The sequence below is a fragment of the Dipodomys ordii genome, unplaced genomic scaffold (assembly GCF_000151885.1).
Source record: "Dipodomys ordii isolate 6190 unplaced genomic scaffold, Dord_2.0 Scaffold108, whole genome shotgun sequence".
In the NCBI taxonomy this organism is placed as follows: Eukaryota; Metazoa; Chordata; class Mammalia; order Rodentia; family Heteromyidae; genus Dipodomys; species Dipodomys ordii.
In genome coordinates this window covers 2058001-2061002 of record NW_012267324.1, presented here as the reverse complement: position 1 = coordinate 2061002, position 3002 = coordinate 2058001, and the positions used below count along the sequence as shown (strand labels likewise).

Here is a 3002-nt window from a genome sequence, read left to right as displayed (position 1 = left end):
CCACCGCCCCGCCCCTCTCCGGCCCCACCCCTCACCGCCCACCCCGCAGGTGCACGCCTTGGCAGCCATACCCTGGAGCCCTGAGCGGATGGAGAGGATCTACGAAGAGGCCACGCGGCGCCGGGCGCAGCTGGAGGCGCTGACCGCCCCGTTCGGCTTCCAGGGCGCGCGGAGCCTAGTGTTCGGGGTTCAGGGTGTGGCGCAGCAGGTGCGGCGGGAGGTGGGAAGCAGTTGGGAGGGGAGGGCCGGGTGGCAGATGGACCAAAGGGGCCTGCCCAGGATCGGGACTGGACGCGGGGGGCGGGGGGGGAGAGGGTCCAAGGCCACCCCAAGTCCGCACGCTGTTGTCCCGGCGACCTCATGGTTCAGGGGCTAAGGATCGCGGTTCGACGCCAGGCTGGAGACTCCAGTGAGCCACCAGAAAGTCTGAAGTGGCGCCGCGGCCCAGGTGGTGGAGGGCCTGCGCAGAGCAAGCTCTGGGACAGCGCCCAGGGCCTGGGTTCGAGTCCTGGGATGAGCGCGCACGTTTGTGTGTGCACATGCAACTAAAGCACAGTGCGGGATGCCGGGCTCCAGCTGCCCTCCCCCCTCTCCCCAGGCTGGGAAGGGGAGGGGCAGGGGCGCAGATGCCCAGGCTTAGGGCTCACCTTCCACCTCCTCCCACAGCTCATGGCCGACGCAGTGGCCACCTTCTTGCAGCTGGCTGACCAGTGTCTGACCTCGGCTCTGGAGCCTGACCAGGCTTTAGGGCAGCTGGAGAGAGTCAGGAGCCTTGTGCTGAAGGTGAGGCGGGGTGGGGGAAATGGGCTGGGCCCTCATGCCCGTGGGGCAGGGCCCTCACGTCCATGGTGCCTGTGTTGTGCAGAAGCTCTCCTGGGACAGCGAGCAGGCACGGTGGAGGTGCTCCCGGGACTGGCTCCTGGCCATCCTCCTGCCCTTCGCGCTGGGCCAGCTGGGCCAGGCCCAGGCCGTGAGTAAGGGGCACTGGGAAGCAGAGAGAAGTGGGGTCCAGGCAGTCAGTAGGCCTCTCCTTGACACTGGAGGGCAGGAAGCAGTTTGGGGGCTCTTGCCTCACTTGTGGGAGGCCCTGGATTCATTCTTAGCACTGCAAAAACCATGGGAGAAAAAGACGGAGACAGCAGGGAGCCTGTCTTGGGAAGGGCATTCTGAGCAATGGGCATAGTATGTGCAAAGGCACTGAGACAGTCAGGGCTTCCAAACTGGAGAAGAGGTAGGAGGTTGGGGGGGGCACAGGGTTCAGGGTCCCAGGCAAGGCCTCCTCAGATCTAATGATGTGGTCCAGTGAGTAGCCCTGGTGGGACCCCAGCAGACACCCGCTGAAAGGAGGCCTGGTGTGTGGGCGCCTCAGTCTGTGTGGTGAGTGTGTGAGGCTGTGTGACAAAGGACGTGGGTGTCCTCCCTGTCCAGGGGCTGGGAAGCCTGAGGACAGAACTCAGCACCTGCAGGATTTGTTGTTGGCACACATCCCTCATGACGCTTCCTCCAGCCCATGAATCCCCTCGGCTCACAGTCCATTCTACAGAGGAGAAAACAGGCCAGGGTCCCCAGATCCTCAGGGGAGCGCTGACCCCCTTGTGGGCTGCAGGAGTCCCACTCTGCCCCCCCCACCCCCATGTGTACAGGAGCTGCTGGAGGCGCAGGCTGTGGCCACGGAGGGGGACGCAGCCACCGGAGTCTATGAGGATGTGGTCCGGGAGGTCTTGCTGCAGAAGATCCATGATGGTGGGCCCACCTGCCTGCACACTGTCCTCTGCCCAGCTTTCCTGAGACCTCTCTGAAGGCCAGAGCAGTGGGGGAAAGCTGCAAAGGTCATGTCCTGTAGTCTGAAACCCAGGCCTGGCCTCCTGCATGGCCCTGCTACAGCTACTGCTGGGCTCTCTAGCTGCCTGGTGTGGCCGGCAGCTCCCAGCTTGGGGACAGACGGCCCCTTGGGGCTGGACATGGCCAGTCAGAACTGCCAGCTCCCCAGAGCCGGGAGCAAGGGCCAGACTGCCCTTGTCTGGGGTGACTTCTCTCGGAACAGCTGGTGTGTTTGGTTTTCATGCCTTTATTTGTAAGTTTAATTTGTGCTGGTACCAGAGCTGTTTGAACTGAGGGCTTCCTGCCTGCTTGGCTGGTGCTCTACCACTTGAGCCTTACCCTCAGCCTGACTTTTTATTTTGTCGGTCATGGGACTTGAACTTAGGTCCCGGCACTGTCCCCAAGCTTTTTCACTCAAGTCTAGCACTCTAGCACTTCGGGCCACACTGCTCTTCCAGCTTTTAGGTGGTTAACTGAAGATGCGACTCCATGGACTTTCTTGCCCGTCAGACCTCAGCCTCCTGAGTAGCTAGGATTACCAGCATGGGGGCCACTGTCCTGGAATCCGGATTTGAATCTGGGACTTGTGTTCGCTGAGCAGGTGCTCTGCTGCTTGCCCCACACCTCCAGCTCTGGCTGATGTTTTAGGTAGAAAAAAGAAAAGCTGTTTTCTGCTTGCCAAGCTAAATCTAGACAGGAGCCCTGGAGCATGATCCCTAAGGGAACCCATGGTCTTCAGTTGATGTGTGATATCTGTGGGGAGCTGGAGATGGCGGCTCCCAGATGGGTGGATCTTGTGGGGATTGACTAGCAATGTCTGCCACAGGCACAGCTGCGACCGAGGCTCCTGTGAGCTGGTGTCTGGGTCCTTGGATGCATCAGGTTTGTCTCCCCTTTCAGAATTGAGAAAGGCGCTCAGTGCCAGCACCTCCTGTCCTCTGACAGACTGTGCAGAGGCCCCAGGGGCCCAGGAGCAAGCAGGTAAGGCCCTGGGACTTGGCAGTGACTTGCTGGGGCTGGAGAGGCCCACGGGGTGTGGACCCCTCATCTCCCAAGTTGGCCAAGTGGGTGCAGAACGGGACAGGAGCCAACAGCAAGGGCCCAGGAGCCCGGGCACCCAGGACACGCATGCGCGCTCGGGCCGTGGAGCCCGGGCTCCCAGGACACGCATGCGCGCTCGG

At 62.0% G+C, this 3002-nt stretch overlaps 1 protein-coding gene across 1 annotated transcript in view; it reads left to right on the top strand.

Annotated features, from left to right (window-relative positions):
* The window catches only part of Fam129c (family with sequence similarity 129, member C), a 21674-nt gene that overhangs the window by 4175 nt on the left and 14497 nt on the right, over nt 1-3002 (top strand). The window contains exons 8-12 of the mRNA XM_013028338.1: nt 50-208; nt 667-783; nt 866-970; nt 1644-1743; nt 2722-2951. Coding sequence (XP_012883792.1) covers nt 50-208; nt 667-783; nt 866-970; nt 1644-1743; nt 2722-2951 — 711 coding nt within the window. The remainder of the gene's footprint in view (nt 1-49; nt 209-666; nt 784-865; nt 971-1643; nt 1744-2721; nt 2952-3002) is intronic.